The sequence below is a fragment of the Myxine glutinosa genome, chromosome 5 (assembly GCF_964187855.1).
Source record: "Myxine glutinosa chromosome 5, kmMyxGlut1.1, whole genome shotgun sequence".
Classification (NCBI taxonomy): Eukaryota; Metazoa; Chordata; class Myxini; order Myxiniformes; family Myxinidae; genus Myxine; species Myxine glutinosa.
In genome coordinates, this window is record NC_136265.1 from 167,254,544 (window position 1) to 167,280,233 (window position 25,690).

The 25,690-nt window shown below is 44.4% G+C and overlaps 1 protein-coding gene across 1 annotated transcript in view; it reads left to right on the forward strand.

Annotated features, from left to right (window-relative positions):
* The window catches only part of E4F1 (E4F transcription factor 1), an 83,565-nt gene that overhangs the window by 53,385 nt on the left and 4,490 nt on the right, over positions 1-25,690 (forward strand). Inside the window, exons 11-14 of the mRNA XM_078779030.1 lie at positions 16,843-17,041; positions 17,145-17,335; positions 20,069-20,113; positions 20,636-21,173. Of these exons, the coding sequence (XP_078635156.1) occupies positions 16,843-17,041; positions 17,145-17,335; positions 20,069-20,113; positions 20,636-21,173 (973 nt within the window). The remainder of the gene's footprint in view (positions 1-16,842; positions 17,042-17,144; positions 17,336-20,068; positions 20,114-20,635; positions 21,174-25,690) is intronic.

The window sequence follows — 25,690 nt, forward strand, 5'->3', positions numbered from 1 at the left end:
CCCAGGAATACCTTTGGCTACGGCTTCCCCTTCGCTCCCACCTTTTGTTCATATGTGTGTTGTACCGTCCACCAAACAGTGATGACTCCATCTACATCTCGCTGTCTGAGAATATGGACCAACTTCTATCTACCCATCCCAACTCTCTCTTCCTCATATGTGGTGATTTCAACTGTCACCATGCCAGTTGGCTGGGTGTGGGTACCTCTCTCACCAGCCATGGCTCTTCAGCAAAGGGCTTCTGTGACTCACTGGGACTGACACAATCTGTCAATTTCCCGACCCGGATTTCAGTCAACGGAGCATCTTCTCTTCTGGACTTGGTTATGACTAACTTCCCTGAAAATGTCTGCTGCTCTTCTTCTGCTCCAATCGGCTCTTCTGATCATGTGCCTGTTAAAGTGGACATCTCTCTGACTATTCTCAGAGAGCCTTCTCAGCGTCGACGAGTCTGGCATTTCACTCAGGCCAACTGGCACGGTCTTCAAGCAGCCATCAATCATCTGGACTGGTCTCCCATCTCTACCGCCACTGACATCAACTCATCCTGGGAATTCTTCCAAAGTAAATTGCTCTCTCTCATGCACAGATTTATCCCAACTCGTCTTCAGTTGTCATACCCTTCCTCCCGTCCATGGTACACGGAATCTTGTGGTGAGGCTATTGCCCAGAAACAACTTGCTTTCGTCTCCTGGAAAGCAAATCCAACGGAAGGAAATCTCATTTCCTTTCACAAAGCCCGAAACAAGTGTGTGTCCACCCTCAGGAGAGCCAGGAAACAATATCTCTCCGTTCTCAGGACCGAACTCTCTTATCTGTCTCCCTCTTCCAAATCCTGGTGGCGTCTGGTCAAATCTGTTTCTGGTGTTTGTTCCCCCTCCATCCCCTCCCTCACCTCAAATGGCCACACGGCTGACTCCGCACGTGAAAAAGCTGAATGCCTCAACTCTGTGTTTGCCTCTAAATCTTGTGTCCCAAACCCATCCCTCTCTGTACCCACCGTACCCAGTCGTACCCAGCTGCTCCTGGACTCTGTGTCCTTTCCTCCTGACAAGGTGGAAAACTTTCTGTCAACCCTCGACTCGGATTCTGCAACTGGACCTGACGGCATCAGCCCACGGGTCCTAAAATCCTGTTCTTCCGCTCTTTCACTCCCTCTCTCTGTTCTCTTCACCCTCTCTTTTGCTCAAGGTCATCTTCCATCTGCTTGGAAATCTGCCAACATCACCGCTTTGCACAAAAAAGGTGCAAAAACAGATCCCAGCAACTACAGACCAATCAGCCTTCTCCTAATTATCAGCAAAGTCATGGAATCCATCATTGCTTCAGATATGAAATCTTTCCTCTTCTCCAATGGCTTGATCTCTGATCATCAATTTGGTTTCAGACCTGGACACTCTACTCTGGACATGCTGCTTCTGCTTTCTCAACAATGGATGGAGGTCCTCAATGCCAAACAGGAAATTAGAGCAGTCTCCCTTGACATATCACGTGCCTTCGATACGGTCTGGCACCCCGCTCTGCTCACCAAACTCTCCTCTTTTGGTATCCATGGAAATCTCCATGCATGGCTGGCGGACTTCCTCTCTAGTCGTAGTCAACGTGTGGCCCTGAATGGGTTTCTCTCATCTCCTCTTCCTGTTCAGGCTGGAGTTCCACAAGGCAGTTTTCTGGGCCCTGTGCTTTTTCTGGTCTTCATCAATGATCTCTCTGACTCTCTTGAAAATCCTCTGTATCTCTTTGCTGATGACTCTACTCTCTGTCGCTCCATTCTTCATCCCTCAGATCGGCAGTCTGCAGCCTCCTCACTCTCTGCAGACCTGGACAAAATCACAGACTGGGCAAACAAGTGGAACATGTCTTTCAATCCTGACAAATCTCACACTCTTACGATGTCTCTCCGAAAAGACCGACTGGACAACCCTCCCATCCACTTTCTGAATAATCCTCTCCAAGAAGTTCTGTCACTCAAGCTTTTGGGTCTCACTATCTGCCATGATCTTTCCTGGGAAAACCACATTTCAAATCTGGCCTCCAAAGCCAGTCGCCAACTGGGCATCCTCCGTCGTGCAAAGTCCTTCCTTGGCACACCTGAGCTCCTCACCACATACAAGGCTTTCATCCGCAGCTCAATGGAATACTGCTCTCCCCTCTGGGCTGGTGCACCTGCCTCACACCTTGCTCGTCTTCACGCTGTTGAAACCAAAGCATTCAGAATCATTGGAATCTCCCGCGATGAAGCTAACTCCAAGGGCCTCTCACTCACTCACCGCAGGCAGGTTGGTGGTCTTTCCGTCTTCTACTGACTCCTCTCTGGCCTTGCCCCCCCCAGCTCTCTCTTGGCTCTGTCCAGCAAATATTCCTACAGGTCGCACAAGATCTGCCTGCAACCCTCTTATGGTTAAACTGCCAAAATCAAGACTCTTTGCTCACCTTCACTCCTTCATTCCTCTTTTCTCCCGCCTCTGGAACAAACTCCCTCACTCTCTTCAATCCCACTCCACCCTCCAGGTCTTTAAAACAGCTGTTCACCACCATCTCTTATCTTCCCCCATCCAAAACATTGATCTTTTCTATCCCCGCTAATTTCACCCCAATTCCACTTTTTTGAAATACCAACTTCTGTCCTGGAAGTCCTTGGTGTCCTTGTGTTTTATGCTTCTCCCCCCCTCCCCCCTTCCCATGCCTCCTCCCCCCAAGCCCTCTCCCTCCCACACATCTCCCTGCTCTTAAATGTTGTGTGCTCTCAAGTGTTTGTGTGCTTCCCCTTCTCTTGTCTTCCGCTCCCTCTTTTTATATATTTTGTTTGTCTGGTTGATTTGTTTGTGAAGTAAATGTCAGCTCTTTCACGAGCCTCGATTCAGTATCCAAAAAAAAAAAAAAAAAAAAAAAAGAAGCCCTGACGGTAAAGATTAACATCAGTAATATCCCGCCATTTATTAGAAATGAGGATTTACGTGAACAATTAAGCAAGTTCGGTTAGGTCGTATCGAGGATTTCGATAGTGCCGATGCGAAATGTTTGTGAACGATTCAAACATGTCATGTCCTTTAAGAGAGTGGTGCACATGATACTGCCTGCAAATGTAAAAACGCTCTTGATGTCGTGTTGAGTGTGAAAATCAATGGCTTTGAATACAAAATGTATGCCTCCTCGGAGGCTTTGACATGTTTCGGGTGTGGGGCTTACAGGCATGTGAGGAGTGCCTGCCCCAATGCGGTTACACCGCAGGAAAGCGGAGGATTGGTGAGGAGCAACTCCTCTTCACCGCACACTGATGGGGAGGAGGTGGATTGAATGTGTAACCCACCCACCCCACCTACTGCAGTGAGCGAAGCGCCAGACCCGCCCACCCCGACCGGGGGGGAATTGATAGATTTAGAACGTGAGGTGACTAACCCCGCCCCTCCACTTAAGGTGGGAATGAAAGTGGTTGAACCCTCTCCCATTTCGTCCACTGTACACGACAGTGCGGACGATAACATGGAAGTATCCGCAGCGGACACCAGGAAAAAAGGTCAGAAGCGTTCAAGTGATGAATCCTGTGATTCCAAAGAAAAACAAAATAAGATTCAGATCGTGTCAGGCTGGCAGGACCTCCAGGGTGAGGCCTACACCGGAAACTCCTTGGCGGTAACGGAAATGGTACCGGAAATGTGTGTACGTGAGGAAGATTCACTTGAACCACTTGCCGAGATTGAGCATGACCCGGAAAATAGTCGATCATCTCAGGATGTGGTAAGTACTTGTCCTGATAACCAAACTCGCTCAGACGAGTTAGCAGCTGGATCTGCTAGTGAGGAAAAAATAGATAAAGGGGAAAGTCCCTGTGACTGAGGATAACGTTAACCCTTCCCTGACAGATAAAAATGAAAGGGATGATGAGGTGGGGGACATACTTTTAGCCACAGGGGATATGGTAAATTTGGAAGGGTCTGCAAAGAGCGCGGAGGTCTTTGACCCTGTAGAATTGCTGTTTCCAAAACTAAGTGTTCAACAAATAGTAGGAAAAGGAGTAGATCAAGATGAAGCACTTGATTCTGATGAAACCTCTTCTACTCCACTCTTTAGTGCTTTAAGTGCTCAAGAGAGTGAGGCGGGTGATGACAACACCATCACCAGGGTTTCTCAAGAAAGTGTTATTAAGTTCCTTGATGAAACGTTCAGGAAAAGACATGTAAAAATCAAAGACTACTTTCCGAATCTGCATGATTTTATTTTGACTGCAAAGAACATGATTCGTGAACCTAGGGTTAACTAGGTTAACATGTCAGAAACTCAATTCCAGAGGCTAGGAAAATGTGTAACTCGAGCGGGTAAGGAACTTTATGAATAGTTAACAGAATGGAGATGAAAGTAGCATCCTTAAACATCAACGGTGGTCGCAGTTGTGTGCGTCGCCTCCAGGTGTTTCAAATTTTTCAGAATGAAAAAATTGATGTGCTGATGTTACAAGAGACGCATGCAAATCAGTCTTCCGAGGTTGAGTGGCGTAAACTCTTTAAAGGTTGTCACTTTTTCTCCAGTGCTTTCGTTGATGCCAAGGCTGGTGTGGCAGTAGTGTTACATCCTAGACTCCAGCCGTTGGAGATCCGATGTAGGGAAATTTGCAAGGGCCATTTACTATCTGTGGAGTTTGTCAGCGGTAATAAAAATATTTGCATGACTAATGTATACTGCCCTAGTGCTAACTCTGCAAGAAGTGCTTTTCTCCACAAGTTAGCAGGTTTTTTAAGCACTATTGACCTGTCCATGTTGGTTTGTTTGGGGGGAGACTACAACTGTACCCTCAACCCACAACTTGATAGAAACACTCCTGAGCCTCATCCACCGAGTGCAAGGCCTTTAGCACAGCTTGTTAAAAATTTTCAACTTGTGGATGTGTGGCGGGTACAGAACCCTAACATCCGGCAGTACACGTGGGTTTGTGCCGCAAGAAATCTTTTGACAATGGCTCGTTTGGATAGAATTTATGTTAACCATGATAAGGTAAATCTTGTCAAGAATTCTTATATAAGGCCATCTGGTTTTTCTGATCATCACATGGTTGTTGTTGTATGTGGCTCACCTCATCACGTTTGTAAAAGTGCATATTGGACTTTCAAAGTCAAACTTTTACACAGTGAGCATTTCAAAGAAGCATTCAGAATGGTATGGAAAGAATGTGAAATGCAAAAGTTTTCCTACCTAAATTTAAGGCAATGGTGGGATTGCACAAAATCCCAAATTAAGTGCTTTTGCCAGCAATACTGCCGTTATAATACATGTAACACACTCGGTGTGATATCTGCCTTAAAAAACGATATACTTTATTGTGAGCAGAAATCTGGAATGTCCAACGAAAATGTCCAGCAGTTGTCAGAGAAAAGAACACTACTGGCTGAAATGGTGAAAGAGCGTGCATCTGGAGCTTTCGTCCGACTGCGAATGGACAATATCCAACTTGACAAACCAAACAAAGACTTTTTCAATTTGGAAAAGACAGCCAAGATCCCTCAACAAATTCACGCTTTGCGCTCTTCTGCCGGTGCGCTTCTGTCTTCTCAAAGTGACATCAAGAATGAATTACAAAACTTTTATTCAAAGCTGTTTGCCTTGAGAACGGTGAACCAGGAAAACAGAAACGGGATGTTTGAACTGCTGCCATCTCTGTCTGAAGACCAGCAACAACAACTGGAGCCCGGCATCTCTCTTGGAGAACTTACTGCTGCTCTTAAAGGGATCCAAGATGGGAAAGCCCCTGGACTTGATGGCCTCCCAGTTGAAATTTACAAGGCCTTTTGGGACATTCTAGGCCCTACTCTACGTGACATCTTTCATGATAGCCTTGAACAAGGTGAATTGCCATTAAGTTGCCGGAGGTCAGTTTTGTGTCTCCTTCCTAAAAAAGGGAACTTGCAAGACGTCACAAATTGGCGGCCTGTGTCACTCCAATATACGGATTATAAAATATTGTCGAAGGCACTCGCGATACGTCTAAAGGAAGTCATCCCCCTTTTGATTGATATTGATCAGTCTTATTGTGTTCCCGAACGTTCTATTTACGATAACATTTTTTTGGTGAGAGACTTGATCAGTCTCGGTCGTACTACATCTCATGGTTTTGGTTTGGCTCTTTTAGATCAGGAAAAAGCTTTTGACAGTGTTGACCATTCTTTTTTGTTTGCTGTACTAAGGAGAGCTGGTTTCGGACAAAATTTTGTTTCCTATGTTAAGTTGTTGTATGAAAATGCATCCTGTCTGTTGAAGGTAAACAACAGCTTATAACTGTTGTTGAAGGTAAACAACAGAAGGTAAGCAACAGCCCTTTTCCCTTTCAGCGAGGCATCCGTCAGGGCTGCCCGCTTACAGGTATGCTCTACTGTCTCTCGGTCGAACCTTTACTAGCTTTGCTCCGCAACTCGGTGGAAGGAGTCTCCTTAACAAAAAACTACAAAATGGTCCCTTCAGCTTATCCGGATGACATTTGTGTTGCTGTTTCCAGCCAAAATGATGTGGGTGAAGTCTCTCGATGTCTGTCCCAGTTTGAGCTCACTTCCTCGGCAAAAGTAAATTGGAACAAAAGCGCTGCCTTATGGGTGGACCCCAGTCCGCCTTCCTCAGCTCTGCCTGTGTTACCAGGAGGAATGCAGTGGAATAAAGAGGGTTTTAAATGTTTAGGCTTATTTCTCGGAGTCCAAGCATATGAACAAAAAAATTGGGAGGGTTTCTTGGAAATAATTAAGCAGAAACTAGTTCGGTGGAAACGGTTGCACCACCTTCTATCGCTTAAGGCAAGGGTGACAATAATAAATAACCTGGTGGTTCCATTTATTTGGCATAAAGTTATCCCCCTCCAACCTCCTAGATGCTTGGTCACAGGCATTCAGAGGGTTCTAACTCAGTTTTTCTGAGGGAGGCCACCATTGGCTTGGACCAGACGTGGTGTGCAGACCCGAAATGCAGGTGGCCAAAGCTTGATACATGTCCCGAGTCGGATAATGGCTTTTCGCATGTTGACGATAAAGCGTTTATTGTATAGTGAGTGTGTCCGTGGCGGCCTCTCACAAATGCTTGGCTGCAGGAAGCAGATCGGTTGAAGTATGACCGAGAGCTCTTCCTCATGGACCTGCAGCATGTCAACACGACTCTGCTCCCCGAGTTTCATCAGAGCCTTTTGAATGCCTGGCAAGTCCTTGGAATACAACGATTAGAGGTGTCCTACGATGCCAAAATATATATGCGTGAGCCATTGGTTCTAAATCCTTTATTCCCTGAAATTTCAACCTCCAGGTCATTTGTGCATTGCTTCACCAGTAATGGAATAAACAGAGTGCGAGACCTGATGAAGCCTTCCTTAAATTGATGGTTATCCACTGGCTCTCTCACATCAAAAGTGGGGGTTCGGTCATCTAGAATGGTGGACAAAGTTTTGAGAGTTGTGATTAAAACTTTCAGGGAATTAAATATCGGGTGGACTGGGGTAGATGAAGTGGTGGACTCTCGTCTCTATTTCCCCGAGCTCCAAATCACCTCAAAAAAACAACAGTGTGTCTTCTCAAATTCAGATGGTTGTGGTGTGTTTTATGTGATGGGAAAAAAAGTTATTTATGGGATATGCCAAGAGGTGCTTATACCGGGTTTCACAAAACCTTTAAAATATCGGTGGGAGGAGATCATTCCGGCTTGTTCTTTCCTATCTCCAGTGTGGAAAGAGATGTATAGGTCTCCAACTTTAGGTCGAACCGGAGACTTAAATTGGAGATTAGTTCATCAGGCCCTGGTCACCCAATATTTACTTCATAAGTTTGATCTCCCTGTACAGAATGTTTGTCCTTTTTGTGAAGAGGCTGAAAATGTGACCCATGCTTTCGTGGAATGTAAGAGATTGGTACCCTTTTTTGGTTTCCTCCAACAGTTATTTTATAAATTTAAGTTTGTTTTTTCTGTTCCAATTTTTGTGTATGGTATTGAAAGGAGCACCAAGAGCAAGACAGCGGTCCCTTTCTTGAATTTTCTGTGCGGGATTGCTAAACTTGCAATTTATAAAACTAGGAAGATCAAATTGAGTGGCAGAGATGAAAATGTGCTCTTTTGCTTTAAAGGAATAGTGTCGGCCCGGATAAGTTTCGGCAGTGTGAATGACGATTTTTTTTTACAAATGAGGTGTTGAGTTTGTTTTTGTAAATTTTACTTAAGCTCAATGTCCACATATATATGTATACTGCCCTACTTTGACAAAAGGAAGCAACTGCCTGAAAGGAGTTTTCTTGTAAATGAGGAAAATGTGTTTTTCTTTCTGCTCTCTTTGGCAGAGTTTCTTACTTCCTGGGTATAAAGTTTTTCAAACTGTACTCAAAGAAGACTTTTTAGGCAACCATGGTTGGAGATATGAATTCATATTTTTGTGTGAATTATGTCACTTGCTTCCTTTTGTCAAAGTATTATGGTAATAGTTCCGGGCCTAATACTTTGACAAAAGGAAGCAACTTTTCAAATTTTCTGATCTCTGGTATGAAACTGTGCTAGATATATATTTATTGGTTGTGTGTGTATTTATTAATAAAATCCAAATTTGTTTACACATCAAGGAGTGACAGGGCGGGAAGGGTATGTGCAGGCACATGTACGTAATCAACGTCCCCCCCCCCGTCCCCCCTATAAAAAGGCAGAATACTTTCAATGCACAATACTATCCTAATATACTATGCACAATACTATGTCTGAAATCAACTTCCAAATAAAGTGTCCGGTAATACAATACACTGTCATACAAAATCCAAGTTCTCGTGCACGTAACCCATGGATGTAGACTAGCCTAATTTTTTACACCGGTGATCATTAAATTTTAATCAAAACTGCCTCCAAATGATAATACAATCATACAACTACAAGCACTGAAGGGGGAAATAATTTTAACTCTACATTTAGTCATTGCTTTCAAAACCTTGCTTCAAGACTCTAACTCTAAACATTAGATACGTGTACTGCATTCTGTACACTGTACACAACAATGTGTATATTGGTCTACACAGAAACTGCGCACAAACAAGACAGGATATAAACGTCTAGTAAATAGACAATAAACACTAGTTAACGTGAGTTTCACTCAAAAGAGTCTAAAAATTGAATGCCTAATAGCATATTGAACAGTCAGGTACTTACATATCTCTCAAATGGGCGAAAACATCAGAGAATTTCAGCATTTTCGGGCGGTTTCACAACCAGTTGCACAAGCACAACACAGAGCAAAAACCATGAGAAAGCCAAGCTGGATAATAGGAGCTCTCTGATTGGTTAACTCCCTCAATCTGCCATTTCTATGCTGATATATGATTGGCTAACTAAGACCTGCTCAGTTGCTTCCTTTTGTCAAAGTTTTATGACAATATTTCTGTACTTGCTTCCTTTTGACATGTTAATATCTCAGAAATGGAGGGTCGTGTTACTTTATTTTGTGTACGAACGTGTAGAGCATACCTCAAATACCCTAGAACAAGTGATAACTCAATTTCGACAAAAATGACAGTTGCTTCCTTGTGTCAAAGTAGGGCAGTATATACATCTGTTTTTCTTGTAAAATTTTGTGGTGTTTTACGTGTGTGTTTTTGATACTTTTATAATAAAAGCACACAAAAGTCTCTCTCTCTCTCTCTCTCTCTCACCCCCTGCCAGCTGTTGCACTTTGGGTGTGGCAATCGTGTCGGCTGTGAGCGTTGAGCTGTGAGTACTGTGTTGCGTTGGTGTCTTTCCTATCCCCCTTTCACTCCCTCTGTGTCCTTGTACGTGTTTGTGAAGTTTTCCCCATGTTTCGTTTCTTTGTTGAGACAAGAGAGAAAAAGAGAGCGTGCACGTTGAGTTTGTGTGTGAGGCCGAAAGAACCGTGTGTTCTTCGGGCCTGTGCTCTGCTTGCCGTGTTTCTCATCGTCGGCAATCGGCTTTTCATTTATTTTTACTTTCCTTTTGCCTTCGCCTGCAGATTTTGCTCGCGACAGGTTCTCTTTTGTTTGATTTTGAAACCGTTTCTTTAGTTTCATTTATTTATAGCTATGGTGAACGTTCGTTTGCACAATAGCAGGTACGAGTCACTGACTCGTAAACACGGCTTTATTGCTTGCCCGCCCGACGGAGTGAGTGTCTAGGACGTGGTAACCAGTATTGGTAACCTTGTCGGCCTGGATAATGCCTCGCTGCCTCCAGGATGAACCACAGAATGGTGGTCTTTGTATCAAAGGAACGCCTCGTTAATGAGGTGGTAGAACATGGTCTGTCCTTACCCGAGGGCATTTACATAAGTGTTAGTCCAATGGACACACCGGCAGTTCGAATCATTTTGTCGAATTTACCGCCCTTTATAAAAAGCGAGCAGATTGTCTCTTCGCTTAATAGTTTCGGCACCGTCGTGTCCCGGATATCCATGATCCCCCTGCGACTTCGAGCAGACGCCTCGCTCCGACACATCATGACCTTTCGGCGTCATTGTTATATTATCCTCAAACACAACGCTCAGACGCTTAATGCGACCATAACACTGCCGCTAAACGGTCATAACTATCAAATATATGTGTCGACCGAAACGACGACCTGTTTCATTTGCAAACAACACGGACATGTTAAAGGTGCCTGCACGAAGGTAACTGTCCCCATGAGAACAACCGAGCAGACCGAACCTGGTGATGCTGCGGACGATCAGCCATCCACATCAACGGCAGCAGTGACAGATACCTGTATGAAGGTAACTGTCCCCGTGGGCATGCCTAAGCAGGCGGCACCTGATAATGCTGTGGACAATCAGCCGGCGACATCAACAGCAGCAGTGAGAGATACCTCCGTGGATGACGGAGGTTTCACTGTTGTTACTGCTCGAAAGAAGCACAAACGGCCTAACGTTAATGACGAAGCAGCAACAAGGGTTTCGAAAAAGATTGTGTTGACTGGAAACGACAACCGACCCCTCACTGAGGTGGCTCCTTGTGTTACCGGCATAACCTTACACAATAGATTTGCATCTCTAACTCCTGATGATGACAAAGAATTAATGAACCAGAGTGAAAGAGCTGCTTGTGATGACAATAATGGACCTGCAGCTCCTTTAACTGCTGAAATCAACGATGAGCCCATTTTAGCCTCCGTCTCTGCGGGGCGTGAGGGACCTGAGGAGGTCGTACCTCAGAATGGCCTGGGCTGTGCTGACATGGAATGTACAGTTTCTGTCTGTGCGGGGCGTGAGGCACCTGAGGAGGTCATGCCTCAGAATGTCCCGGGCTGCGCAGACATAGAATGCACAGTTTCTGTATCAGCCGGGCATGGCGCACCTGAGGAGGTTGTGCCTCGGGATGCCCCAGGCTGTGCCATCATGACATGTACAAGTTCTGTCGTTGAAACGCCTCATATAATTCCGGAGCGTGGCATGACTGTAGCGGGTCATGAAGAGGTGAATCTCACAACCCCTGTTGCATCATTGTCTGATTTGCAGATGCTTCCAAAACCTGCAGACATTCAGGGGATGGCACACGCAGCATCTGCTGCACCGGCGCCTGCTTTACCGTTAGAGGGTGAGACTCACGCTGATCAATTGGACTATGACTCCGATGGAGCCTCATCCCTCACGTCGGGCATCAGCATCGAGGCTTGGAACGAATTGTTGTTGTCTCATGGGCCGGAGGGTGATTCGGGCATCACACCTGCAGAAATTCTAAAATTCCTGAACGACACTTTTCGGAAGAGGCGTGTAAAGGTGAAAGATTTCTTTCCAGACCTAAAAATCTTCATAACATCCGTGAAATATCTCGTTCTGAAGTCCAGCCAGTTCGGAGTTGGAGAACGAGAAGTATACCGCCTCAAGAAGTACATCATCAAAGCGAAGGAAGAGCTACAAGTAGACCAACCTTCCGCTACATAACCCCTTCTCCTTCTTCGTCGCGTGACCTTTTCTGTAGCTACCCTGAATATCAATGGGGGGCGGTCCCCATTGCGCAAGACCTAGGTCAAATTCCTCACTGAGGAAAAGCATATTGACGTCTTGCTTTTACAGGAGACGAGATGCAGTCCTTCTTGCAAAAGCCAATGGCGAAGGTTGATGAACGGCCAATGGTTTTTCAGCAGCTTGGCTTGTTCTGGAGCCGGGGTAGCCATATTCTTCTCATCTTCTTTCCCCCAAACTGACATTGTTTTTGAAGACATAATTAAGGGGTACCTAATTTGTGTCTCTTTCACCTTCAATGGTTACAAGCACACACTTTTTAATGTCTACTCGCCCAGTGACAGCAATGACAGGGTCACCTTCTTCACACAGTTAGAAACATCAATCACTCACGTATATTTTAATAGTCTTGTTTGCTTGGGTGGGGATTTTAATTGTACTCTAGACTCTGCCATGGACCGGAATGATAAAGAACCTCATCTAGCTAGTCCCGTCCCACTGGCATGGGTTTTATCTAAATTTTCTTTCGTTGACGCGTGGAGACTTCACAACCCCCTCATACGCCAATATACAGTCACGTGAAAAAGTAAGTACACCCCATGTAAAGTTTTCACTTTTTCAACATACAGCTATTTGATCTTCATTTCAACAATATTGCTTGATAAAGGGGATATCATATAACAAATATCATGAAACATTTACATTTTGTAGTCCATTGTATAATTTAAATAAACACAAATGCAAATTTCGCATGTGGAAAAAGTAAGTACACCCTTACATTTATCACTACTTCAAATACCTAAAATTAGAATCAGGTGCACCAGCTCAGGTGCAAATGATTAGAACATCGTTAGAGAGGATCTTGGAGGAACCTGTCTTATTTAAACCTGACATTTAGTTTGGTTTGCTCTTTGTTGTTGAAGTGTGCGGCGTCACCATGCCTAGATCAAAAGAGCTCTCTGATGCCTTCAGAAAGAAGGTTATAGATGCCTACGAGTCTGGAAGGGATTTAAAAAGATCTCCAAACAATTTGAAATCAATCATTCGACTGTCCGGAAGATCATCTACAAGTGGAGAAGATTCCAAACAACTGCCAACTTGTTCAGGCCAGGCCGCCCCAGCAAGTTCAGCCTGAGAGCAGACCGCAAGATGCTGAAAGAAGTCTCTAAGAACCCCAGAATGTCATCACGGGACCCACAGGTAGCTCTTGCCACCGTTTATGTCAAAGTGCACGAGTCTACCATTAGAAAGAGGCTGCACAAATTTGATCTGCACGGGAGGTGTACCAGGAGGAAACCTTTGCTCTCCAGAAAGAACATCAGGGCAAGACTAAAGTTTGCCAATGAACACCTAGGCAAAGACCAGCACTTCTGGAACAATGTGCTCTGAACAGATGAGTCAAAGGTAGAGCTATTTGGTCACAGTACCAGAAGACATGTTTGGCGAAAACCAAAGACAGCATTTGACCACAAGAACCTGATACCAACTGCAAAGCATGGTGGTGGAAATATTATGGTTTGGGGCAGCTTTGCTGCATCAGGGCCTGGGCAGCTCACCATCACAGAATCCACTATGAATTCTTCATTGTACCAGAGGGTGCTTGAGGATAATGTGAGGCCATCTGTCGGAAAGTTGAAACTCAACCGAAGGTGGACCTTGCAACATGACAATGACCCTAAACATACCAGTAAATCCACCAAGGAATGGCTGAAAATAAAGAAATGGAGGGTTCTGGAATGGCCAAGTCAAAGCCCGGATCTAAATCCCATCGAGATGTTGTGGAGGGATTTGAAACGAGCTGTGCATGCAAGAAACCCCTCAAACATCACACAGCTGAAAGAATTCTGCATGGAGGAGTGGGCAAAAATTTCTCCCAGTCGATGTCAGAGACTGGTAGACAGTTATAAGAAACGTCTACTTGAGGTTGTTTCTGACAAAGGGGGCAATACCACCTATGAGAGCCAAGGGTGTACTTACTTTTTCCACATGCAAAATTTGCATTTGTGTTTATTTAAATTATACAATGGACTACAAAATGTAAATGTTTCATGATATTTGTTATATTATATCACCTTTATCTGACAATATTGTTGAAATGAAGATCAAATAGCTGTATGTTGAAATATGTTGAAAAAGTCAAAACTTCACATGGGGTGTACTTACTTTTTCACATGACTGTACATGGTGTCACTGTCTTGACGGTCGGCTTTCCTTCGCTAGGCTAGATCGTGTTTACATAAATAGTAATTTTCTTAACATGATGGGCAATGTGCAAATTTTACCAATCGGTTTCTCCGATCATCACATGGTCACCTTTTCTCTTCTTTCTCCGATACGGAACTATAGAGATGCACATTGGATTTTTAATGTGGACCTTTTAGAGGATCAAGCTTTCCTTAAAGCTTTCCGGGCCTTCTGGGGCACACTGCTTTTGCGGAAGCCTTCCTTTTCTTCTCTCAATCAATGGTGGGATAATGCTAAGGCGCAAATTAAAACCTTTTGTCAGCAGTATAGATTATTTTGTACAAAAGATGAATCTCTCTTTAAAAGTGTTATTGAAAAATAAATTTTAGCTTTGCAAAGCAGTCTGTCACCTTCCAACACAATGGAAACAAATCTTTCATTAGCCAAAAAGAAAGCTATTCCCCATACATCCTATTAGTTCAACTTGGGTACTCACCTTTCTTTCATCTCTTGAGCCAAGTGTAGTTGTTGATGGTACTTTACTACTTGCCCAAAAGCCTATTGTGGTAAATTGTCATTTTATTTCTTTCTCTCTGTGTCTCTGTCTCTCTTTCTCTCTGTCTCTCTGTCTCTCTTTCTCTCTGTCTCTCTGTCTCTGTCTCTCTCTTGTAATAAAGAACCTTGTAAATGGATGAGAACTTGTGCTGTGGTCACTGCGAAATGCTTACCTCCAAGCGCCTATAATAGTTAATGCAGGACTTTCGAAATGTCGTAGTCTGTCCCAGAATGCTTGGCGCGCATTGCGCATCAACCTCTAGAAATAGCGATCTTCGGGGTATGTGAACTACTGGCGTGTGTGCATGGTAAGGATTGCTGCTTAAAATGGCTCACAAAGCTTCTTTATTTTTGTGTACAGAGTCGAGGCTCTTGGAAGATGTAGAACATTGAACGGATCAGGGAGAGAGAGAGAAAGAGAAAGACAGAGATAATTGTGGAAGAGAGAATGTGGAAGTTGGTTCTTCAGGTGATGAAAAATAGAGGAAATAATTAGTGGAGGTTGCCAGTGATTCTGGATTTTGGGAGTTTCACCAGAAGGGGGGTGATTGTAGTACCTTGCAGAAACCTGAGGGCTGGGGGAAGGTGGTGAGAAGGGAGGAACAAAGTCGGTGTCTGGCTTCAGAGGTCAACTTTGAAATGTGGTTTCCATGTGAAATCTCGTGACGGATAGTGTGAGATCAAGGAGTTGAGTGACTGAACTTCCTCAAAAGGATTGTAAAGTATATGTAAGGATTTGCCAGACGGTCCATTCAGAGAGAGAGATATTGAGATTTATCAGGATTGAAAGATATTACAGTTGTTTGACCAGCTTGTGATTCTATCATGGTCTGAAGATAATACAGGCAGCAGCCTCTTCCCATGTGAAGGATGAGGGATGTTACTGCAGAGGGTGCAAACATCAGCAAATAGATAAAGGACATTTTCCAGAGTCAGAGAAATGTTGGCTGATTTCCAAGCAGATGGAAGATGACCTCGAGCAAATGATATAAAAGAGCAAAAAGAGGAAAGTCAAGAGCAGCAGAGCAGGTGTTTAGGACACGTGAGGTGATGCCGTCCGGTACAGTTGCAGAATCAGAATCAGAGTCGAGAGTTGCCAGAAACTTCTTCATCTTCTCTGGTGCAAAAGACGCAGAGTCCAGCAGAAGTTGGGTATGACTGGGTAGGGTGGGTACAGAGAGGCCAACCCCTGCTCTGCAGGGAAAAATGGCCTCTAAAGGTGGTTCATTCATACTTAACAAGGCACCACCAGGTTATAGAGGAGCGAGACAAGTTTGAAAGTTAATTCTTGAGGTTGGACGGATGTTGTTGTCTGGCTCTCATGAGAATGGACACACTTGTTGTGGGCTTTGTGGAATGACCTAAGCTTGCCTTCAGTTGGGTTTTGCTTTCCAGGAAGAGAAGGCAAGTTGTTTTCAGAGCAATTGCCTCATCACAGGATTCAGTGTACCATGGGCGGGAAGAAGGGAAGGAAACTTGAAGACGAGATGGGATGAATCTGTGTATAAGAGAGAGCATGTTTCTGTGGAAGAATTCCCCAGCTGTTATTAGGGGCAATATTGTTATTAGGACAAAACTATTAGGGGCAATAGATATAGGAGACCAGTCCTGAATTTAGATAGTTGCTTGCAGTCCCTACCAATCTGCCTGAGTGAAATGAGAGACTCGCCTGCACTAAGGGAGCTCTTTGAGAATAGCCAAGCTTCTAAAAGAAGCCTAAAATACTTGGAAAATTACCTGAGAGAAAGCAGAGGTGTGCCTCTGCATGACAAAAGAGTTGGAGGCAGACACTGCATCTGTTTTGGGTGTCAAGAAGACTATTTGAATTACATATTTAATGCTAGCAATGGCAGGTTAGAAGTTCCCTAGTTAGTGGAGCCGAGTCACTGAAAACGCACACAGCGCATTGGGGAAAGGCGAAGTTAGCATTCATATGTCATTTTGAAGGTCTTGCATTGGCGATAAACATGTCAGTCAGTAAACTGGAAAGTCAGTTAGGATTCAGCACAAAAGGTCAGGCATTGCTCGGCCCAATTCAGGAAAGCAGATTTGTCACGTCCATGAGATTCCCTATCGCTGGTGCACACGCAAAGTAAGGGCAGCAGAAGAGATGTATTTGACTCATTCCCACCTGGCGAGCATGCTGGTCTTTAGAGGCCCATGCACCATAACAGTATCTTTCTTCCCATTGGATTGTGCAGAATGCTTTGATGGTCCACGAGCGCACACACCGTGAAGACAAGCCGTACACCTGCTTTGAGTGTCCAGCGGTGTTTCGTGAAAAGGCTTCCTTGGTAAGACACAGCCGGGTGCACACCGGAGAGCGGCCCTTCCACTGTGGAAAGTGTGGCCGTGGCTTCACCGAACACGGCACCTTGAACCGCCATCTTAGGGCCAAAGGTGCGGCTGTTTTGCTTTTGATATTAAGGATGCATGAATTGTGGTGGTTAAGATGAATGCTGCTGTTGTTTTTATGAGGATTGATTTAACTGTACTTTGCCAGGTGGCTGTGGGATTGGTTCAAGAATTGCTCACTGGGACCAGCAAGCCATTAGGCAATTGGGTTGCGTTGCTGGAGATGGCCCGGTGCCTGAATCTGATGGCGTTGATCTGAAGGACCCCGAAGAAGATCCCTCTGCGATGCTTGTGGAGTTTTCATCTGTTGTGGCCAGTACGCAGGAGTATATTGTCGAGGTATGGAATGGGCAGGTTGCTGATCTGTTAGGAATTAATTCGCCAACTTTTAGAAAGAATGTTAAGGTTGCTATGGTGACATAATTGTTTTATACCTCCACGGCCGAAGAGTCAAAGGCATTGTTTATCCTGATATATGTTTGTATTGATGGGTGAGGTGCCTCGGTGGGAGATGGGGGTGACAGTTGCAGGTTGGCACAACAAGCAAGTTATGGAGTCCGAACGCAAGGATAAAAAGAGCGCTCCCACCTATTACAGCAGTGAGGCTCATGTTCAACATTTTGACCACTGAGTTTTCATCTGGAACAAGGGAGGTAACATGTGCCAGTAATTCAATATCCTCTAGAGAGAAAGGGGACAAGGAAGGAGAAGGGGGGGGGGGGGTGGGGTGTGTGGTCGCATCGCTTTTCCACCAACATGTGAGACCCATGTCATAACTTACAAGTTAATCTTTGAGGAATGCAGTGCAAGCATTTTACTTCCAGGTATGCTTTGTCAAGTCTTCAGACAAAGCAAAGGAATGCTTGTGTAGGCAAAGTCATTCGGCAGGCCGTACACAATGCTGTGTCAATCGAGGTGGGTACATTTCAAAAGAAAAAGGACTTTTAAAAGAAGTGCTTAATTACTATTTGGAGGGAAGTGAACCCACTAACACGAGTGTTAAATATCAAAACTTAATTTACTACAGATGACTCAGAGCTATATTGTAGTTGCAGAGTTATAAAATTCTCCAAACTGGAAGTGGGTGGATAGATTCGGCATATACAGTAGCCTGCAAAAGTATTCACCACCTAGAAGTCCTTTGCTCACATCACAGAAGTCCTTTGCTGAAGTGCCATGGCTGTTGAGAGAGGTAGCAACACCCAGGCAATTTGCATGGTGACAATTGAAGTGACCACATATGAGGAAGAGAGAGTTGGGATGAGTAGATAGAAGTTGGTCCGTATAGTCTGAGAGAGATGTCGATGGAATCACTGTTTGAAAGACAATTCAACATACAGACAAACTAGAGATTGGAGCGGAGTGGAGATCGTAGCCAAAGGTGGGGGTTGGGAGGTGAAAACTCCTGGGGGTTTGGAGGTGTAAAATCAGGACAAGGACAGAGAGTAATTGAGTTATTGATGTAAAGTGCAACTCCACCACCAGAGCGGGGTTCAGTCCTATCAAATTGGAGGAGACAGTAGCCAAGGATAGACAGGAGGAAGGATTCTGTTTTTAAAACAGATTGTCCGGTTTATCAGCAGCAGCCTGAATTGAGATACTGTCAGATTGGAGCGGAGACCTCGAATGTTTACGATCCACAAAGTTAGGGACAAGAGAGGAAGCTTTGAGAGTGCAGGTTGGGGGTGGGAGGAGGGTAGGCGACGCCTTGAGAGGATGGGGCGAGGGATGAATGTGAGAGTTTGCTTTGAGAGTGTGGGGTGAGGAGGGATGCAGAAAGAGGGGACATGAAGTGGAGGGATGCTGAGGAGGGGGACAGATATAAGAGGTGGGGTTGGAAGGACGTGGGATCGTCAGAGATGTTGGGGAAGGGTACTGACACCGTTAAAGGATGTGCAGGGGGATTTGATTGCCGTGAGCAGACAACCTCTGCAAACTGGACTTCTTAAGATTCCTAGATTGAATATACAGAGATAAAGGTCATGGGATTGGTGGTAAGAATTTTTGTTGAAGGCACGGAGAAAGATGGTGTTGTAGGTGTGGGAGATGGGTTGATAGACCAAGCCCTTCGCTGACAGACAGTTTGGGAAAATAATCTCGGTGAAGAAGAGAGAAGAAGAGTCATAGATGTTGGTGAAGAAGAACACGTGGGGGTACTCGTGACAGAGAAGTAAGTAAAGTGAAGCATTTTTCAATGTTTTCGAATGCTTTGAAAGGAAGAAGGAAGAAGCGTTTACATTCAATGGAGATTCAGTTTGAAGATATTGTGAAAAGGGAGACGAAGAATGAGGCATCGACAGAGGGATATTGTGGCAGAATGAGATTGTTTTGGGGTGAAAATAGTTTTGTTTTGTTTGTTTTTAGTTTTTTTTAAGCAAGGAAGGTAAATGGGATAACATTGAGGTAGAAAGTGCGGTTAGGGTGCCGGCTTGGAATCCTAGGATCCTGAGTTTGAATCCCGGTCGATCGCTGAATTAACGCCAGGGGGGTTGACTCAGCCTGTCATCCTTCCGAGGTCGGAAAATTGAGTACCAGCTTGCTGGGATGAATGATCCCGATGTGTATCCCGATTTAGAATAGGTACACCGTATCCCTGCGCATCGTAAGACGCAACTAAAGGGTTGGCGTCAGGAAGGGCATCCGGCCATAAAAACATTGCCTCAAACAGGGAACCATGGTTATTGTCATGGGGCCCGCAAGGCTAACCCTCGCTCTAGCAGAGAAAATGGCCTTAAAAAGGGAATTTTTATTCAGGCAGAAAGTAAAATATTTGGGAAGGAAGAAGCTGAACGAGAATCTTGTCGGCCATCCACGGAGTGGGTGTTTAACAACACAAAAACAAATTCGACAAAACGTCCCTCCTGAGAGTTTCTTGAGACTGTATCCATCTCGTCCACTCCTGTCCCTCATTCCTCATCACACCCACAGTTTGTCCAAGTTTGCCTCTACCTTGGCCTTCGACTCTGCTGTTGGTGTTTCCTCCCTCTTTCGATTGTTCCTTTCGTCTGGTTGTGCCCTGACATTAGGACATTAGTTGAATGCCACGATGCGTTTTGTCTGCTTTTTCCGCAGACAACTCAACAAGAGGCTTTGACCGATACTGCTTGTGTCCAAGAGGTAAATTTTGATATTTACTGATTTCCGTGGTATAACATGCTAAATAGAGTAGTATTGCTTAATTGGATATGCCTTTAATTTGTGTATTAAAGATGGGGGAGGTGGGAGGGCAGCTGCGCCTAGCTGTGTGGCTCATCCAGACTCGATATTTATTTTGAAGTAACATAATTGCACTTTTTACTTTGTCATACTTAGATATGGGACCCGGATCAAAGTTGCAATCAGGCAAAAGTGATAAAGCTTTGCCAGGCCACCCTTTTAATTTCCTCTTGTGAGAACTGAACAAATTGTTTCCAGGAGGGCTACTTCAACTTCAGGGTATTTGGGCAGTAGCTTTCAGTAATGAACAGAATCTTTTCAAAATGAGCTCTCTTTTCACTACGATTGAATGTCTTCACTCGTGGTTTGCGCATTCAGCTGCTGCCAAAGTTTTCAAAGCCAAAGTGGAACCTGGAAGCTTTTGACTTGCATCGCAATGTTTAATACATTTCTGACTTGCGTCTCTCCCCTACTCGTTCCCAGGTACAGATGGACAGCGAGTTGTTGGAAGTTGTGCATCAAATTGTGAGCCAAGTGCACCCCGACTCTGCACACCAGATCATTGTGCAGAGTGTTTCTCCTTCTCATTCCTCGCTCAGTGCACTTTCAGCTTGCAACAGCCTTTCGACTAATGTACACCCATCGCTGCCAAGAAGTGACGAAGTGGCAACGCCTGGCAGTGATTTGATCATGCCATTAAAGCCTCGGGAGGTTATCGGAGAAGCTGAGATTGGGGGAGAGGAGAATCGGGCAGCCGTGGTGGCACTGCATGGTGCCAACCTGGCCATGATGACGGAAACCACTGCGGAAGAGATAATTGTGATATCAAATGATTGCGAAGCAGTGGAAAGACAGGTGAAGGAGTCTGGAGGCTTGACTGTGTTGAAAACCAAAGAAGAATCTGGAATAGCCATATTGGCTGAAGACAAAGCTTCCGCAGAGGTTTATGTGGTGGCCTTATGCAGTGATGATGAAAATGCCATTGAAAGTCATAACAACAATGAAGAAAACAGAAAGCAGGGCATTAACAAACATATGATGGGGGCTGCAAGAAAAAGATAGATTGAGAGATTTGGATTTACTTGTGACAATTTGTTTGTACCGAGGCCAAGTGATCCATTCATACCGGCCTCTGTTTGACCGATGAGAAAGTTGGACTTTGATCTCGGAGAAAGCCAATTATATTTGTTTTTTCATGTTACACCTTTGAGGCGTGTAAAAATGTTAATATGTTATGTGAAAATGTCATTATTTAGCTTGCATCTACAATAGATCTTCCTAGTCCTGGCCCTGCTCATAACCCCGTATACAGCTCATCCGCAAGAGATTTTGAAACTTGATTTGTTATTGGACCATTTACCTTTAAAAATCACACAGGTGCTTCTTCGGAACTGGCTGCGAATGGCCGTTAGGGGTGAAAATCCGAGATGGCCGCTAGTAGCCATATTGAAAATATAAATTTTGAACCACTCACCATAGAAGTATGTGTAATACCTTGTTTTATGGGTTTTTGGGTGTGGGGAATCCATTTGTGACATCATTTTCATGATTGAAGGCCAAGGTCACATGCTAAGGTCAAGGTCAGAAATCACAAAAAACGACCAAAATCACAGTTTCACAGACATCAAGAAGCAAACTATCAAAGTTTGATGAGTGATACAATTACTGATATTTTGCAACTAAACTGACTGTGGGAATAAGTGTAGGCCATGTATTTTTTTCAAATCTTGTTTATTTTACAACTTCTCATTTTATTTGGCTCACAATATCATAGGCATACACATTGTTCACTTATGAATTGGAACATTTTAATCATTCTTTAGAACACAATCTGAAAAAAAAGAAGAAAAAAAAGCTACATTACAGTGCCATATAATACCTGCATATAAGCCATATTCCTTAGGCCTGTAATTATGACTAAAAATGAATGGTATATGAGTCAGATGCCCAGACGAGAGAGCTAAGGTGGGAACTTGGCATTTGTTTATTTATTCACACAGATGGGCTCAACAACCTTCTTATGGCAGTGGATCACACACATAACTTCTGCTGCTTTGCAGGAACAACGCTTTGAGTTACACTTCCGTGTTAATACGTCAGAGGTCAGAATTTAATATGTCAGGGGTCAGAAATATGTCAGCCACATAGGGTCAGAATTTTGGTGGGGATCGGCTTCAGAGACTTAAGGGGCAGGAGCGTGCCGTGCCGTCTTGGTTGATCCAACCATAATGAATAGGGTCAAGCTGAATGGTGGAGACTCCTGAAGGCGCTGGAGAATGGTGACGCAGCATATCAGAAATTCCGTAAGAAGCGGTACGTGGTCAGGTCTAAGAAGCTGAGCATCACCATATCTAAGGTGAATCTTCCAGCCTTCGACTCACAGTGTACCATGAAGAAGACCAGCACAGACACAGCAGCAACCAAAGGCTACCATTTCCACGACGGACATCGCATCTGCACAGAGGGAGGCAGAGATTGCTACACTCTGTGGAATTTCGCCAGAAGAGCTATATGCACATGACCTTCTGCAGTCTAGCCCACTATTTGTCGGAGAAATCACAACAAAGCCTGACAAAGCACAATTGGTCACTGAGCTCGAAACCAATCTTGCCCCAGTTGACTACCAATTCAACCGGGATAATCCCCAAGCAACACATGTTTTGCTTGACTTTATGTCGAAAATACGACAATTTCCCAATCTCCGGTCTACGTTTACAAACTTTGGTGGAGTAATTCAAGAAGTTTTCAAGAGTGCCCATCGAGTTTGTCCATCACTGGAAATAACTCACATAGTATTCGACAGCTACAATGAATTGAGCATCAAGGAGGGTGAGCAGATCCATAGAGCTGGTGAGAATAGCGCTGTTGACTTGGCCGTCGTGGATGAGTCTGTGCCTATTCCACACCAGTTGGACAAGTTCTGGGCATCTAGTGTCAACAAACAGAACCTACAGCTGCTGGCGCGGGATGTGGGGCAACGAGATCTGCAGGACGTGGTTCTGAGTGGGATGGTGGTCAATGAAGAACTAATATCTGCGAGACTGAAGCTGACTGGATCACCTGCGAGTGATCTGTCACTTCTCAACAGCTGGCAGGAGGAGGCAGACTGCCACATAATATCTCATGTGCATTGGGCAGTTGGAAGGGGCTGTGAGAGAGTGGTTGTGGTGTCTAATGACACAGATACTGTTATCCTTCTCCTGCGCTACATTGGTTTATTCAAAGAGGGTGGCTTGCAGGAGCTTTGGGTTCAGTTCCGGACATGAGAGAAGCGACGTATGATTCCACATCATGTGCTGCACCTCAAGCTAGGAGACGAATTATGCCGTGTACTCATCAAGGTGCATGTCAAGACTGGGGACGATGCACTGAGCAAGGTAGGCACAAAACATGCAGCACTCGTATGCAGACCTGCAAGGTTTCTCTCCAGCTTTGGAGAGTCTCCTGTTCTCTCTGAAGTGGACATACATCAGGCGGAACAATACCTCGTCCATGTATGGGCCGGTGCGAGAAGCAAACCCACTGCAACTGCATTTGACCACTTGAGACTCGACGTCCACAGGCATTCAGTGGTATAGTCCGGTACCTTAGTAAATGGATTGTTACACGCTGGACAAAAACACCATTTTTTTACACAATCCCTGCATGAGGTCACTTGTTAAGGAAAAAGCTAAGCTCCAAACATTCCGTTAAACTGGAAGCTAAAATGGCATCGTTTATGACGTCATATTGCCGAAAATGGCATTTTGTGGATAATCAACAGGAAAAAACAGGTACCAAATGTTCAGCAATTGTGTTTTTAATGAAATACATATACACTGATGACAACCGAAGTGTTATAAAAATTGAAGCTAAAATGACGTTAGAATGGCGTCATTCTGACGTCATAATGATGTCATTTAGCTAGAAAATGACATTTTTGGTATATTCAGCAACCTTGTGTTTATTGAAGTACACGCATATTTGTAGTATGAGAGTTATAATGACGAGATAGGAAGCAAGACCGTTAAAAAAGAGCCAGAACAGTATTCCATGGGAAATAATTAGCTTATTTTTGACATTTGCAACAGCACAGGTCAGTACATGGTAGTCCGGCTTTGGAGCATTTGCATCTCAAACAGCCTATGTCCGACTTGCAGTTGCATTTTATGAGGTCCGCACAGGCGTCCGCTGCTTGTGGGATAGTTATCCACACTGGTAACCACTTATTATCCTCCATTGTCCACCCCTAACCCCCGGGAGACGGAATCTGTGGATCGTACTGTTCACTTGTGGTCCAGATCCCTCCTTGATAGGCGACTCTTTTCATGTGCTGATGTAAGGCATTCTACAAAGACGTAACACAGTATTAAAATGCTGTCATGAGAGAAAACGTTTGTTGATATAGCAAGTAAATAAGAGTATTTACCTGCGTAGGAGGGATGTTCTCCAGACTCCTGCTTTTCTTGCAGAACAGATCTCGACGGGCCTCGTTTACCGTGTCCACATTTTCTGGTTTGATCATATAAGACAACCGTAAGCCGTTCTATGATCTGAAAGGTTCTGGACGATGTTTCCACTGGATCAAACGGCTTGTCGACCATGGTATTAAAAGCCTCTGTAGCCAGTGGATATGCTTTCCAAGCTTTCCATGAACCCTTTTTTTCCTTTGTTGAAGAAACTTGAAGTTGTGTCACACCCACTGAAGGCATGGAACAACTAAAGCGCACGAGATGTTTTCTCTCTGAGACTGCTGCTGATAGTGTTGATGTGGTAATAACGGAAGGCTTTTCCCATAGCGAATGCAACCCATATATCCATTTCTGGATAACGTGCCAGCAACTTGAAAAATTGACTGACGAGGATGACAATGACATCCGTATCTACAGTGCGTACAAGAAGTCTGTTGGAGCCATTTTTCAGTGCGTGAACTACATGAACTACAATTTGTGTGTCTTTCTTCGTGTGAACAAACCGGCATTGGATCACTGCTACCGATGGATATTACTGAGCGGTCTGAAAAGTAAAAAGAAACAGAACATAAGTTATCGAATATAATTTTCAGATATGTTTAGGAAATAATTTATGTCAAAGCAAACCAATATACCTGCATTGATCATATTTACCTGCATTGATGTACATTTCCTTGTCAGGAGGACACACTTCCCCATCAACGACCTGGGATAAGAAAGCAAAAAGCTCTTCTTTGTTCCTGGATTCTCACAGGATGTCCTTCCAGTTGGATGGCATTTTAGTCTGTGGTGATACCTTCTTTCTTACTCCAGAGCCTCTCTTATCACGTGTTGACTCTTTGATACTATTCGGTAAATATCGTTCCCAGACCAGATCTAACCGACTGACCTTGTCCATCTTTTGCCGCATGAACGGTTTGAATACACTTTCAGCATAATCCTTGAAAGTGGACGAAGATGAAGTTGGCAAACAATGGACAATTGCTGCACCATCAAGGATTTTGACGTCAAAGTATTTTGGTGCATTAGGCTGTTCGCTGCTGTCCAAACAGTCAAGCAGGTCAGACTTCGTTCCTGTACGAAGTTT